A 15,077-nucleotide genomic window follows, 5' to 3' on the forward strand; every position below is an offset into this window, starting at 1 on the left:
TGTGCTGCTTCCCCCGGAGAGGCGATCGGGAGCGGAGCTGTGCGCCGTCTGCCCCTCCCCTGCCCTCCCACCAGCTCCAGTCTCCCGCCGGCTCTGGCTGCCTTCAAACACCACTTAGACTCTGCGTGTGAAAGGGAAGAGAGAGAGAGAGAGAGCAGAGCCCCCCCTTCCCCCACCCCCCAAAAAAGAAAATTCTGGGATTTTATCGTCCCAGCTATTACTTTGCACGGATTTTACAACCTCCACCAATAACAACAATAATAATACAAAAAACCCAATATCAACAGCAGCATAATGATCGGATTTAGCTGATCTAAGGAAACGACCAAGGGTAGCAGAACCTGAACCCAGCGCTCCAGTTTTTTCTTTTTTTGAATTATTATTATTTAATGGTAAAGTATTTAAATCTTTTTTTTTAATTGAAATTTATATGAGCTATTATTTCGTTGCCAGAAGAAATGGATATTTTCTTGGGGAATAAAGCTGCCTCCCTGGTGCTCTGGGGCTACATCTTCCTGAAGTCCACCCTGGCCGATTTCACCTTGGACAACGAGGTGCACTCCAGCTTCATCCAGCGGAGGCTGCGGAACCAGGAGCGCCGGGAGATGCAGCGCGAGATCCTGTCCATCCTGGGTCTGCCCCACCGGCCCAGACCCGGCTCGTTCGGCAAGCAGAACTCGGCGCCCATGTTCATGCTGGATCTATACAATGCCATGACCGTGGAGCAGGGGGCCGACGAGGGCTTCTCCTACCCTTACAAGCCCATCTTCACCACGCAGGGCCCCCCCCTGGCCAGCGCTCACGACAGCAACTTTCTCAACGACGCCGATATGGTGATGAGTTTCGTTAATCTAGGTAAGTGCTGCCGCCTCTCTCTCACTCTCTGTAGCGCTACAAGCACTCGGCATTCATTCACCTTCTGTAAATGAATTCATTCTTTTGTAATCGAGAGAAGTCAATATATTAGGGAACACCAAGTGAAGTCAACGCAGTGAGCATCATTATTAGATTAAGGCTGGTGGTTGGGGCTCTTGAAAGTCTCTGGGTCCCTTTTGACAACCAACTTCCTTTGCATTTTGCAAACGAAAGTCCTATAGTGCCCGGTCACAGGAGCGTCCGTGCGTTAGACGTACAAACCTGTCCAGGCCAGAAGAAACATCCCTTGTGATACTAGTACGTGTTCTAACAGGTTTCTTAAAGTGACTAACACGAACACCCCCTACAAGATGGTGAAAACGTCCTGTAGTGCTGGAACTGCGGTGGGGTTCAAAGCCCCGCGAAGTGACTCGATGCAAAAGGACCGCGACAGAACCGAGCGGCTCCGTTTCAAGCTAGATCGAATGTTTCAATGACCTGCGCCCAGGTTCAGGGCATCAAGGTTGGGCAGTAATAAGCGGTGCCTCGGCCAAGTCGAGGGACGTGATCGTCGTTGGCCTGCCATAATAACGAAGTCATGCACTCCACTTCATCCTGCACACTTTTGTTTTCTGTAATTTGATTCGCTCAGCTAAATTGTAGCGAGCCCTTGTCATTTGCCAGCGTGCTATTTTTAATACATAATTACAGATGCTGTTTTGCTGTGCCCGTTTCAGCATTCGTCACGTATGGCCATGAAAAAACCACTGGCTAGAAGGTTAGATGTCTCCAAAACTCAAGAGCAGATTCCAAATACGAGCGGTTGAAAAACCCCAGCCAAAGGATGTTGCACTCACAACTCTCATGTCATGCCAGGCCACTTGATAGGAGAAAGAATTCACAACACTGGAAAAACGAAATTGCAAGGAGAAAACAAAAAAGGTTGCAGCTAAATTGTTCTATCGCAGGGAAAAAGTTAGCTAACACTTAGCTGTGTTTGGGCAACTGCGGGGGGGGGGGGGGGGGGGGGGGGGGGGGGCGGGGGGGGAGGTAAGGCTGCAAAAACTAAGCACATTCATTTTTTTTCCAGAAAGGGTGGTGGATACACTGAGAAAAGTCTGCACATTGCAGAAAACAATTCCTCTCTCAGATGTGCCAGGGGAAGGCCAGATTTCGCCCCAAAATGTAAAATACACATATACACATTGTCTCTTTCTCTGTATTGGTATTGTGTGTGCAAAAATACTATATGTGCATCTATCTATCTATCTATCTATACACACACACCACATAATCTTTGCACACCACTAAATGTATCTGATATAATGGAATGATTATGTCATAACCATACTCTCCACCTTATAATTGAAAGAGAAAAACGCCTAGATTTCGACCCAAATCGGGAGATAGACGTTTATCTCACAAAAACGAATAAATCGGTATAATGGAAAGCCGATTTTGGACATTTTCAACTGCACTCCATCGCGGAAGCGTACAAAGTTGACGGGGGCGTGTCGGAGGCGTGGTGAAGGTGGAACTGGGGCGTGGTTATCGGCCGAGGAGAGATGGGCGCCTTTAGCCGATAATGGAAAAAAAGTATGCGTTTGTAGCTAGAATTTAGGGCACTTTTCCTGGACCCTGTTTTTTCACGAATAAGGCCCCCAAAAGTGCCCTAAATGACCAGATTACCACCAGAGGGGGATTTGGGGGGCTCAACACACTAGGGAAGGGTGCTATGCACCTGGGAGCTCTTTTACCTTTTTTTTTTGTTTTTGTAAAAGTGCCCCCTAGGGTGCCCGGTTGGTGTCCTGGCATGTGAGGGGGACCAGTGCACTACGACTCCTGGCCCCTCCCACGAACAAATGCCTTGGATTTATTCATTTTTGAGCTGGGCGCTTTCATTTTCCATTATCACTGAAAAACAAAAACGCCCAGCTCACAAATTGTCGAATAAAACATGGACGTCTATTTTTTGCGAAAATACGGTTCGGTCCGCCTCTTCACGGACCCGTTCTCGGAGATAAACGCCCATGGAGATAGACGTTTTCGTTCAATTATGCCCCTCTCTGTAAGCCACATTGAGCCTGCAAATAGGTGGGAAAATGTGGGATACAAATGCAATAAAAATAAAATAAATAAATAAAAAAATTTTCTGCATTTGCAGAAGTCTTGTAATGAGCTCTAATGGTAGAGATGTAAGATACTTTATTGGATTCAGTTCTCTTAAGTTAGAGAGCAGGCCATATTTAATGGCTTTATAAAGACAGGTGGACTCATTTGGAACAAGGCACTTTTGAGAGGTTTATCTGTGCTGTGTTGTTCCCTTGTCTGCCGGGCATGCCAGTACAGGTTTGAAAAGGACAGAGACATATAATAGGATTTTTCATCGGAATGTCTACCTTTCATCCTGTGAGAGCTACAGCGCTTTCATCTCTATTGGACAAAGGCTGGTCTGTGTCTGTAGGACAGCTGGTGTGTATGATCAAACACCTGCATCTCTCTAACATTCAGACTCAGATGCACTAACTCCAGGGAAAGAGCCCTTCTCTTACCGATCCCTTAGTGAGTCGGTAAAAAAACGGGCACACATGAAGGAAATCGCATGCAAATGAGCTGCTCGCTGTTAGCTCATTTGCACGCGATTTCCTTCCTAAGGAAAGCGTAATTGCCAATTAACAAGCAATTATTGACACTAATTGGCATTAATTAGAATTTACATGCACAGCTGTCCAAGCGCATTCTGTAATGTGATGCGTGTAAATTCTAAAGCACATAGCCAAAAAGGGGGCATGGGCATGGGTGTGGAATGGGCAGGTCATGGGCGCTTCTAAAATATATGCGTGTTGTTATAGAATACACCCGGTCCACGCTTCATTTAGGCAAAGGCATTTACACTAAGTTTTACTTGACGTTACTGTCTGTGACAAAATTTATTTGTGTGGATGGCCATTCGGCGTATTCTATAAATCGTACCAAAATTTAGGCATGTTCTATAAAGTATACCTAAATCTAGGTGTACCTTATAGAATACGCCTAGGTGTATTTTTTGTACCCCAATTATTTAGGCGTGATATATAGAATCTAGCTCTAAAGGCTTATGTTTATAGAGATTTAATAAAATCACCTTTGTTACACAGCAAATCAAGGTGATGTACAGTTCAAAAATCAATAAATCGAGGCAAGAAAGCAACTCCATTAAAATATAGAACAGAGATCAAAAATTACTCAGCACAGCCATTCAAAGGAAAGAAAATTATAAGGTGAGTAACATAGTAGGTGACGACTGATAAAAGACCTGTACGGTCCATCCAGTCTGCCCAACAAGATAAACTCATTGTATGATCTACTTTATATGTATACCTGACCTTGATTTGCCCTTGCCATTTTCAGGGCATAGACTGTAGAAGTCTGCCCTGCACTAGCTTTGCTTCCCAATTACCGGTGTTGCCACCTAATCTCCACTAAGCTTCTGTGGATCCGTTCCTTCTGAACAGAATTCCTTTGTGTTTATCCCACACATTTTTGAATTCCATTACCATTTTCATCTCCACCACCTCCCGCAGGAGGGCATTCCAAGTATCCACCACCCTCTCTGTGAAAAAATACTTCCTGACATTTTTCCTGAGTCTGCCCCCCTACAACCTCAATTCAAGTCCTCTAGTTCTACTTCCTTCCCCTCTCCAGAAAAGGTTTGTTTGTGGATTAATACCTTTCAAATATTTGAACATCTTTATCATATCACCCATTTCTCCTTTCCTCCAGGGTATACATGTTCAGGTCAGTAAGTCTCTCCTCGTACATCTTGTAATGCAAATCCCATACCATTTTTGTAGCTTTTCTTTGCACCGCTTCAAGCCTTTTTACATCTTTAGGAAGATATGGCCGTCAAAATTGAACACAATACTCCAGGTGGGGCCTACCAACAACTTGTACAGGGACATCAACACCTCCTTTCTTCTGCTGGTTACACTTCTCTCTATACAGCCTAGCATCCTTCTGGTTACGGCCACCTCCTTGTCACACTGTTTCTCGTTGCCTTCAGATCCTGTTTAGCCCAATAGGCCAGTCAACCACAGAAACAATCTACAAATCAAAGATCAGGCAAAGGCTAGAAAAAGAAGATGAGTTTTCAAAGCTGTTTTAAAGTTTGTAAAGGACACATCTAATCATAGTGGTAGTGGAAGATTATTCCTCAAGAACGGGGCCAAAAAATAGATGGAGCTGTTTCAAGTAGATTCCTAGTATGCTTGACTTGGATTGGGGAGAGTAAGTCTATGATTGTTTAATGAACAGAATAGTCAAACAGGAGAATAAGGAATGGGCAATCGGGATAGATATTCTGGTATACCACTGCGAAGGGCTTTGAAGGTCAGGGTTAAAATTGTAAATTAAACCCTCTGAATTATAGGAAACCAATGAAGCCTGTTAAAAAGAGGAGTAATATGGTATCTTCGCTTCACCTTACCAAGAACATGAGCTGCAGTGTTTTGAAGAGTTTGGAATCTCTTAAGTTCGAATTTAGGGATTCTGGCATAACCTCATTATAGCAATCAAGATGTGAACTAATAAAAACATGAAATAGTGTATGCAAAGATGGAAAGTCTAAGAAGCTCCTGGGAACCCTAATTTTGCAGAGCGAATAGAAACCTGATTTCAGAACAGATGAGATTTGGGAGGAAAAACATAATTTAGAATCAAGAATAACACTGAGATACTTAAATTGATCAACCAGATGCACTGGGAGACCAAACAGGGTGGGTATAAGTGTATGAGGAGAGGCATGATGATTCCCCAGCCATATATATATATTTTTTTTGTTACATTTGTACCCTGCACTTTCCCACTCATGGCAGGCTCAATGTGGCTTACATGGGGCAATGGAGGGTTAAGTGACTTGCCCAGAGTCACAAGGAGCTGCCTGTGCCTGAAGTGGGAATCAAACTCAGTTCCTCAGTTCCCCAGGACCAAAGTCCACCACCCTAACCACTAGGCCACTCCTCCACTGTTGCTACTATTGGAGATTCTACATGGAATGTTGCTATTCCACTAGCAACATTCCATGTAGAAGTCGGCCCTTGCAGATCACCAATGTGGCCACGCAGGCTTCTGCTTCTGTGAGTCTGACGTCCTGCACGTATGTGCAGGACGTCAGACTCACAGAAACAGAAGCCTGCGCAGCCTTCTACATGGAATGTTGCTAGTGGAATAGCAACATTCCATGTAGAATCTCCAATAGTAGCAACATTCCATGTAGAATCTCCAATAGTATCTATTTTATTTTTGTTACATTTGTACCCCGCGCTTTCCCACTCATGGCAGGCTCAATGCGGCTTACATGGGGCAATGGAGAGTTAAGTGACTTGCCCAGAGTCACAAGGAGCTGCCTGTGCTGGGAATTGAACTCACTTCCTCAGTTCCCCAGGACCGAAGTCCACCACCCTAACCACTAGGCCACTCCTATTGCACCACTAGCTAGACAAGATTGGAGAGGGCAAATGTCAGGGTTACCCAAGGTAGTGTAAATAGGATATCATCAGCATATAGATAAGTACGTGTACCTGAGGTTTGAATTAATGAAACAAGAGGGCTCAAGAGCAGATTAAAAAGAATAGGGGAGAGTATAGACCTTTGTGGTACACCACAAGGTAAAGAATAAAGTTGAGATTGTTCAGCGGATATTGAAACCAGAAAATGTACGATTTTGAAAGAATGAAGAGAACCATTGAAACACTGTCCCTCTCATACCTATGGTACTGAGACTGGGAGTGATTGATAACATCAGAAGCTGTTGAAAGATCTAACCATACTGCCAGAGCAACAAAGCCATTGTCAAGCTTATTGTGAATTTCACTTAACAAAGCAGTCAGCACCCTCAGTGCTGAAACCAGGTCTAAAGCCAGATTGATTCCGATGAAGAGCGACACAAGCCTCTATGTGAGACTGCAGTTGTATGGAAACTACAGTTTCAATGACCTTGGATAGAAATGGCAAGTTTAAAATTGGTGGGTGGTTAAATGATATAGAGGGATCGGGATGTGTGTGTGTGTGTTTTTAAAGAATAAACTTAATTATGGCTGATTTGAGAGGACCAGAGAACACTCCCTCAGTTAAACTCTGCAAAGTTAATTGATGGCCCAAGGATTGGATCCAGTGAGCATGTGGTTGAACAAACCATAGAGAAAAGTTTGGAAAAGGCCTCCAGAGATGGTAAATTGAAGGTGGACCACAGAGATGTAGAGGCTACCGTCTGTGAAACTGATTCCACAAGTTCTACAGGAGTTGTAGATGTAGCAAAGGAGGCTCGCAAAGGCGCCACCTTGGCCTGAAAGAATTATGCTAAAACATCTGGAGAGGGATTATTGAAAGATTCCCGGGTACACCAAGTTTGAGTGAGACTTGAAAAGAAAGCTTCATGCTAGAATTTAGGGAATTATTAATCATTTTGTTAAAATAATCTCTCTTAGCTTTCTTTAATTGTGATGTGCAAAAGCTTTGTTGCATATATATATATGTACCTATTCTATCAAGGATAGTAAGGGAGCCCTTATCGCCACCTCAAGAGTTCTCTTACCGCATGGCCATGTGTGTCTGGGGGCTTTTTTACCCGCTGTGGTAAAAAGGGCCCTGGGTCATGGGAAAAATGACACCCGCTGTTATGCCTGCCATGGAGCTGGTGTCTAGTTTAGTTTCGTTTATTATGGGCTAGATATATCGCTCTTCAACAAATATCAGAGCGCTGTACAATAGGACAAAAATCACACTTCCTGTTTAACCCATCAGGCCAGTTGACCACATAAACACTCTACAAATCAAAGGTCAGGTAAAGGCTAGAGAATAAAGGTGAGTTTTCAGTGCTGTTTTAAAGTTTATAAAGGACAATTCTGCTCGTAGTTGCAGAGAAAGATTATTCCACAAGAATGGGGCCAAAAAATAGAAGGCGCTCTTTCAGATAGATTCCCAGTGTGCTTGAGAGGATTGGGAAGAGTAAGTCTATGACCGCTTAATGAACGGAGTAGTCGAGCAGAAGAATAAGGAATAGTGGATCTGGATAGATATTCTGATATACCAGTGTGAAGGGCTTTGAAGGTCAAGGTTAAAGTCTTAAATTGAATCCTCTGATTTAATGGAAGCCAACGAAGCTCCAGTCCAGATATAGTCTCTTTGCTTCACCTTACAAAGAACGTGAGCTGTGGTGTTCTGAAGAGTTTGGAGTCTCTTAAGTTCAAATTTAGGGATTCCGGCAGGTAAACCACATTACAGTAGTTAAGCCGTGAACTAATAAAAACATGAACTAGTGTATGCAAACATGGAAAGTCAAAGAAGCTCCTGACGGCCCTAATTTTGCAGAGCAAATAGAACCCAGATTTCAGAACAGATGAAATTTGGGAAAAATAAATGTAGGAGCCCTTTTACTAAGCTGTGGTAAAAAAATGGCCTGCGCTAGTTGCACGCAGCTATTTACAGCCTGAAACCTTACCACCACCTATGTAGAAGGTGGTACGGGTTCACGCACTAACCCCATGGTAATCAGGCAGTGCGCAAAACTGTATGCATCAGCTTTGGAACTACTGCCAGAGTCCCATGCTACCCTGGCGGTAGGACCGATTTGGCTTATGCTACCCATGCAGTAGCCCTACTGTGCCCTTGTAAAAGGGCCCCATAATTTGTCTAAATAACAGAGATATGCACATAACTGATCAGACTCCACCCACATGTAAAATACATGCTACACAAGAAATGCACATAATTTACAGAATAGTACATCTCCACTCTTTGGATCAGCACAAGGGCTGACTCCATTCCTGAACACTGTGACACACTGCTAACTCCAGACTCCATTCCTTTTATCTTGTGGCACTTTATGCCTGGAATAGACTTACTGAGCCAGTACATCAAGCTCCATCTCTGGCTGTGTTCAAATCTAGGCTAAAAGCCCACCTTTTTGATGTTGCTTTTAAATCCTAACCCTTACTCACTTGTTCAGTACCCTTATTTTATGATCCCCACCTTAGTAATTCCCTTATCTCTTATTTGTCCTGTTTGTCTGACCTAATTACATTGTAAGCTTTGTTGAACAGAGACTGTCTCTTTATGTCCATTGTACAGTGCTACGTATGTCTAGTAGTGCTATAGAAATGATAAGTAGTAGTAGTACATTTTTTTTATTTTTTATTTATAACCATTTACATTTTTACAAGCGATAAAACAACTTGCTGGAAATACAGAGAAAGTAATATATAGGAATTATTTCAGTCAAGTAATTCTATTCTCTTCCTTAGACCACTAAATAGGGAGAGTGAAACAAGACAAGGAGATCAATTAGACAATAAACAGAAAAAAAATGTGGTATTAACCTGACTATCCCCAGATATTACTCGTCTAATTCATTATTCCACATTGATCATCTGGTTGGCTTCTTCAAGGCCAATACGGTGTATAGTCAAATCATTTCATTGAAAACATACTTATTGTCCAATATTAGTTAGAAATAATACATCTGATTACATTCTTTCTCTTTTAAAAACCAGAAGTTATTTAACAATACATATACTTAAGTTTCTAATTCCAATCCCACTGATTAAAGTAATCCCAGTTTTCACAGGCTTCACTCCTTTTAAAGTAATAATTGAGGAAATATTTCTGAGGAAAACTTTAGGAGTCATACCCGGAACTCTGGGAAAAACAATAATCTCGATATTAATCATCTATAATAATATTCATTTTATTATTCAAAGTTTCTGGTCTATTATCATTTTCAAAATCATAACCACTTGTTCCTCGTGTAGAATCATTTGTTATATCAATTTTTCACTCTCAAAGGGTTCAGTTCAATTGTCCATGTAACTCTCTAATAAAATTATATCTGAAACAAAATTATGTACTGCCACCATTAGGTCCTGAAGCGCCTTCCAGATGGTAGTCAATGTAACCTCCACAGGAGCCAAAAACTCCAAGTTGATTTCTCTTAGGTGTTTAGGAGTGGTTCCGCCAATTTGGGTTCTGCTGTAAACGTCCTCCATTTCAGCATATGCCTTTAACTCACTCCTCCACTCCTTTGGACATGGTGGTTGAATAATTCGGGAGCGATGGAGTTGTTTTTTCCAGGTCCAAGAGAATCGACGCTCCTTCGGCGGCGCTAATCAAAGGACTCGCCAACCCTTTCATCTGTGGGCAGTTCGTCGCGCAGCGGTCCCGCACTTGCTGCTCAGGGAACAAAACGTTGGCCATTGGCGGCTGACCGCCGGTTGTCTCCTTCCTCTCAGTTAAGGTAACTGCAATTGCAGAGAGGAAATTTACGTAAAGAATACGTAAAAAAGGTATCATCTTATTTTCTTTTCCATGTTTTATTTTGTTTGATTTCTATTGATAACGTAAAGAATATGAAACTTCAGAGGGCAGCTGGGCCGTTGGGCATATGAACTTCAGGTCGCCATCTTACCACTCTCCCAGTTTGGGACACTCTTTGTCTGGTTTCTCTTCAGAGGCCTGTCTGATATGGCTAACCCTTCAGCATAGCCCTCTGAGTCATTGAAACACAGAAGCCCCTCCACCACTACAAGGTGGTGTCCCTTCGGAGGGGTAGTAGTAGTAAATTTTATGTGTGAGTTGGAAAAGGAGACGCAGAAAGGGGAGGGGTTACCACTTGTAACCACTCGCCTCCACCTACCCTCCTCTCTTCTTTTCCGTTCACATTAATTGATTTGATTTGCTTACTTTATTTATTTTTTGTCTATTAGATTGTAAGCTCTTTGAGCAGGGACTGTCTTTCTTTTATGTTTGTGCAGCGCTGCGTATGCCTTGTAGCGCTATAGAAATGCTAAATAGTAGTAGTAGTAGTAGTAGGAGGGCCAGGGGTGGATCGGGGGTGTGGCTTTTAGTTACAAGTGTAATTATAGAATAAGGAGACTCCTCACCTACATAAAGGTGTCGGCATTTGCATAACTTTTGATTGGTGCAAACGACTGTGTCTAAATGTAGGCACGATCGCTGGTGCAGTTTATTTTCGGACGCGCATATCAGACACATGCCAAGTGGCACTTGACGAGCGTAGGTCATTACCGCCCGGTTACCTGTGAGTCTTTACCGCTAGATCAGTGGCTGGTGGTAAGGTCTCAGACCCAAAACGGACACGTGGCAATTTTGATTTTGCTGCATGGCCATTTTTGGCAAAAATGTTAAAAAGGCCTTTTTTACAGGTGTGCTGAGAAATGGATCGGTGCGCACCCAAAACCCACGCCTACGCTACCGCAAGTCATTTTTCAGCGCAACTTAGTACCTTTGGTATTCACTTTCCTTTGCTAGCAGAACAAGACCCAAAGAAAAGAGCAAATTTATCTACTCCAGATTGATTATAACTTCTTTTACAAATTAAAATGATTGATCCTCATTTTGTTTGCTTCTTTCCACCCCCCCCCCCCCCCCACACCCGTTCTTTTTCTGTTTATTGGAAATTGCATGGTGCTTCCAGGATCAGAAGTGCATGCTTAGGGTTTTCAGAACCAGGAATAGCTGGTTCTGTATTTCCTCACAATGAACTAACACGGTTTGTAACTTACAGAGCCAGCTTTGATTAGAGTGAATGGAGAAACTGCAAAATCCCCAATTTTGTATTACTTTATCCCATAGGACTATCCCTCTTGTTGGCAAGTGTTTGGAGTAGCTAACTGTCCCTCTGCCCTTTAATAACAGCCTTTAACACTGTAGGGTATTAGCAAAAGATTCTGTAACAGTTAAAAAATTTCCAGCAGGGAACACTTCTAAGGCGAGCAGGGGCTGCAAACATTTACAGCTGTAACCTGGCTTGTGTTAAATTCTGGAAGGGCTGGATCAACATTCCAGCTCACTACAGGCCTTCATTGGTATACAGCCAAAGGTTAATATAGATGTCACATAGTGTTTTTGCGGAGACTCTTAGATATAAAAGTATGAATACAGCTGTGTTTTTAGTAACCCTTTCATGGTTATACCTCTTCCACATCACTTGTCTGCCTCTGTAAATCAAAGATTTTCATGGAATTATGACCTGGGTTTGAACTTTCTGCATCTTCGTGTGTTTCCCTCTTGAAGCAGTACATGATAACACTTGGCAGAGAATGGCATTTGGAAATCACGTGATTTCTTCTACGTATTACATAAGCTAAACTGTGGGGGGTTTTCTTTTTTTTGGGGGGGGGGCTTGCATCCTGCCTAACTTTGATATTATCTCCATGCTGCTTATCGCTGAATCTAGGATGGTGATTCCTATTTTGTATCGGAAACCCCTTCTAAAATCCGGTAAAAATTCCAAACACATCCCCTCACCCCTCCAAACATTAGACAAAAATCAACATTTTCTTGTAGTCCTAATGGTTACAAGCACTGTGAGTCTCAGTGGGGGTCTTTTACTTAGCAGCGGTAAGTCCAACGTGGGCTTACCATTCGCCAAACTGGAAGTATCACCGGGCTACTGCATCAGCCTGGCAGTAGTTCTCACCCCCAGCGTGCGTCATTCCCGGTGCTGGTATAGCGCCAGTGTTTACCCAGCGGTAATCACTGCCCGGTTATGGCCGAGTTAGCGCAGGAGCCCTTACTGCCACCTCAATATTATCAGAGATGGCCGCCAACTAAACATCGTGCTGCCAGTTAGCTCCGGGTGCGTTAGTTTCACCAGACAGCACATCGAGCTAAAATCGAGTCAAACCGGCACATCCTCTGCATCACGCCGAGAGTTAACTACGGCAGGGCTGAATTTGAGCCGAAAGGGGTCTGTTACCATGCAGACATAAGCTGCCAGCAGGTCGGTTTTGGCCGCCATTTGATCATTGCGCTGACAGTTGGCTCCAGTTGTCTCCCGTTACCCTGACTGACTAGCGAGCTGGAACCGGACTACTTTCGGCCACTACCTAGACATCTCGCCGACAGCTGAAATTGAAACCGGATTACATCGGGTCACTACCTGCACATCGCACTTCCCTTTCCGGGGCCGTTGGTCTGCTTTCTGTTGTCTTTCCCTGCACGCCTCGCTGACTGAGAGTGGATCCGGCGCTGCATCCTTCGCTCTCCATTCCTGTGTTACAGAGAAGGTGCCCCGTCGCATTGCTAGTCAGTTGTAATACTGGTCAGCTGTTTCTTGGAGTTGTAGCGATGGAGGTCCCTGGCTGGAGTGCCCCGGTGGTTGAGGCTGCGGAGGATGACCATTTGGCCCGCCATCTTGATTCCTGCTCCGCTGACTCCGTCGCTGTGGATGCCTGCCTCCGGCTTCATTTGTTCCACCTGGGCCTGTTGCAGTCCCGACTGGGATCGACTTGCTGGATCCATCTGTGTCAGCCTAGACTTTCATCTTTCCCCTTGGCCCGCCAGGACTTTCGCCGTTCATCTTTGCCTCCCTTTGCCTCCATTATTTTTTTTCTTTTCTTTCCCTCTTTTCCCTCTCTAATTACTAAAATGTAACTTTAATGTATTTTTTTTAATTGGTCCATTGTAAGCCGCTTTGGGGCCGCATCACTGTGGCAAAAGGCGGGGTATAAATGTACTGAAATAAATAAATACATAAATGGCTGCGTGGCAAGTGTTTCGCTTGCCGCATGGCCATTTCTTTATAAAAACCCATGCCTTTCACCTGCTGCAGTAAAAGGGGGCCTCAGCGCAAATCAAAAACACGCTGTTTTGCTGCAGGTTAGTAAAAGGACTCCATTGGTCTGGATCTGAACAGCCAGAGCTGGCAGTTTCTTTACTCTGATCGCAGAGCAAGAAGGGATCTGTGCAGTTTCCAAAGCTGGGGGATGTTATCACCTTTGAACAGTCCTTATCTTGATCCAATAAATGGTCCATAAGCTTGCAAAGGATCCAGACTGTGATCTGTCTGTTCTTTTAGGTTTGATGTTCCAGAATCTTAAGCTCATCCACATGGATATCTTTGATGGCACATTAGCCGCAATTCAGGGACTGCAGCTTCGGAGCATATGGGCATGTAAAAATAGCTCCTAGGAAAAATAAACCCCCACATTTGTAATAAGTAACATCAAACTCTTGCTTGAAGAAGAAATGACTTCTGTACTGTAGCAAATGGAAATCACATGCACTTGAAATGTGCAAGCCAACCTTGGAGAAAAGTGATGATTTGGTTTTTACAGAAGCATGTGTTTCACTTGTGTGTTCCCTTTAAAACTCTTATATCGGTCAGGTTATTATGCCTTTTGCCATAGACTGAGAAAACGTTTTCTAATACTTTGCAAACTCAGTTGTAGTTATTGAGCAATACAATGGCTGGAAGACTGGAAAAATTAGTTTACAAGGGTGGTTGGAAACTTTAAAAATATAATTGTGGTTATTAAATTGCAGGTCCTTGTTGCGGACAATCATCTTTGAAATGGCAGATGGCTGCATTTGTGCCTCCTTTCAGTATCTTGGAGTGGAGCATAGAAGGAGGGTGAAAGGGAAATATTTCTTTACAGAAAAGTTGGTAGATGCAGGGAACAGCCTCCTCGGAGAGGAGAGATGGTGGAGACAAGGACGGTATTCAAATTCAAAGCCTGGGACAAGTGCGGAGGATCTCCAAGGGAGAGTTGAACTGGTGTGAGTGGACAGATTAGATAGGCCTTAGGATCTTTCTCTGCTGTCATGTATCACTCCATGGTGCCACCGCACCTTGAGTATTGCGTTTAATTCTGGTCGCCACATCTCAAGAAAGATACAGTAGAACTGGAAAAGGTGCAGCGAAGGGCGACAAAAATGATAGCGGGGATGGGACGACTTCCCTATGAAGAAAGACTAAGGAGGCTAGGGCTTTTCAGCTTGGAGAAGAGACGGCTGAGGGAAGACATGATAGAGGTATATAAAATAATGAGTGGAGTGGAACAGGTGGATGTGAAGCGTCTGTTCACGCTTTCCAAAAATACTAGGACTAGGGAGCATGCGATGAAACTACAGTGTAGTAAATTTAAAACAAATAGGAGAAAAATTTTCTTCACCCAACGCATAATTAAACTCTGGAATTCATTGCCTGAGAACGTAGTGATGGCGGTTAGCTTGGCAGAGTTTAAAAAGGGGTTGGACGGTTTCCTAAAGGACAAGTCCATAGACCGCTACTAAATGGACTTGGGAAAAATCCACAATTTCAGGAATAACTTGTATAAAATGTTTGTACGTTTGGGGTAGCTTGCCAGGTGCCCATGACCTGGATTGGCCGCTGTCGGGGACAGGATGCTGGGCTCGATGGACCTTTGGTCTTTTCCCAGTATGGC

General features: G+C 43.6%; 1 protein-coding gene across 1 annotated transcript in view; it reads left to right on the forward strand.

Moving 5' to 3' along the window:
• Positions 1 to 341: 341 nt before the first annotated feature.
• Positions 342 to 15,077, forward strand: part of BMP7 (bone morphogenetic protein 7) — a 117,111-nt gene continuing 102,375 nt past the window's right edge. The window contains exon 1 of the mRNA XM_030211999.1: positions 342 to 855. Coding sequence (XP_030067859.1) covers positions 459 to 855 — 397 coding nt within the window. The 5' untranslated portion in view covers positions 342 to 458. The remainder of the gene's footprint in view (positions 856 to 15,077) is intronic.

The sequence above is a fragment of the Microcaecilia unicolor genome, chromosome 8, assembly GCF_901765095.1.
Source record: "Microcaecilia unicolor chromosome 8, aMicUni1.1, whole genome shotgun sequence".
Lineage (NCBI taxonomy): Eukaryota > Metazoa > Chordata > Amphibia > Gymnophiona > Siphonopidae > Microcaecilia > Microcaecilia unicolor.